The sequence below is a fragment of the Apis dorsata genome, unplaced genomic scaffold, assembly GCF_000469605.1.
Source record: "Apis dorsata unplaced genomic scaffold, Apis dorsata 1.3 scaffold_483, whole genome shotgun sequence".
In the NCBI taxonomy this organism is placed as follows: Eukaryota; Metazoa; Arthropoda; class Insecta; order Hymenoptera; family Apidae; genus Apis; species Apis dorsata.
The window spans coordinates 137,068-137,930 of NW_006263718.1; the positions used below are offsets into that span (position 1 = coordinate 137,068).

General features: G+C 13.1%; 1 protein-coding gene across 1 annotated transcript in view; it reads right to left on the reverse strand.

The window, feature by feature from the left end:
* The window catches only part of LOC102680859, a 15,902-nt gene that overhangs the window by 4,732 nt on the left and 10,307 nt on the right, over nt 1–863 (reverse strand). Inside the window, exon 17 of the mRNA XM_006620130.2 lies at nt 603–728. Within this exon, the coding sequence (XP_006620193.1) occupies nt 603–728 (126 nt within the window). The remainder of the gene's footprint in view (nt 1–602; nt 729–863) is intronic.

The following is an 863-nucleotide window of genomic DNA, read 5'->3' on the forward strand; positions in this document are numbered from 1 at the left end:
ATATTTATATTATATTATTATTAAACTAGTATGACATATATTATATGTCATATTATATGAATTCATATTATATGAATTTCATATTATAATTTCTAATCTTTCTCAATAATTTTTTACTCTTAAAGCTAGTATTTTTCAATTGTTTTGAATTTTGTTGAATATTGTTAAAAAAATATATAGGAATTAGTCAAAAATTTTACTATAAATTAAATTGCTATTAATTAAAAGATTTGTTTAATAAAATTTTATATAATTTAATTTTATAATTTTTTATTCACATTATAAAATTTTAAATAATAAACTAGATTAATATTATATCAATTTAAACAAAAATTTAAATACAAAACACAATGAATAATTATAAGTAAATACATTTAATATTCAATATAAAATTTATATTATAATTAATTTTTTGGTATCATTATTATTTTTACGTACATATAATTATAAATAATTTTATTATTAAATAATTTAATTTTTATGTTTTATTTAAATTATTTTTATATTAAATTATATTAAATTTCATATCTTTCATATCATAAATTTCTTCGTGACATATTTATAAATCTAAATAATATTTATATAAATTATTATTAACTTACCTCTTGTTTGAAATAACACAATATTGTTTTTGTTCAAGAATACCAGATATAGATTCCATGCTTACTTTGATACTAGAATCTTCTAGAAGTTTTTGCACAGGAAGTAATTTTTCAAATTTTCTTGTTCTAAAAATTTTAGAAATGTTATTTTTAATTAAATTTTCATAATTTAAATTTCAACAATTATTTTTTTCTTTTTAAAAATATTTTTTATTATTAATATAAATTACTTTTAATTAAACAGTTTTATAACTATAACTA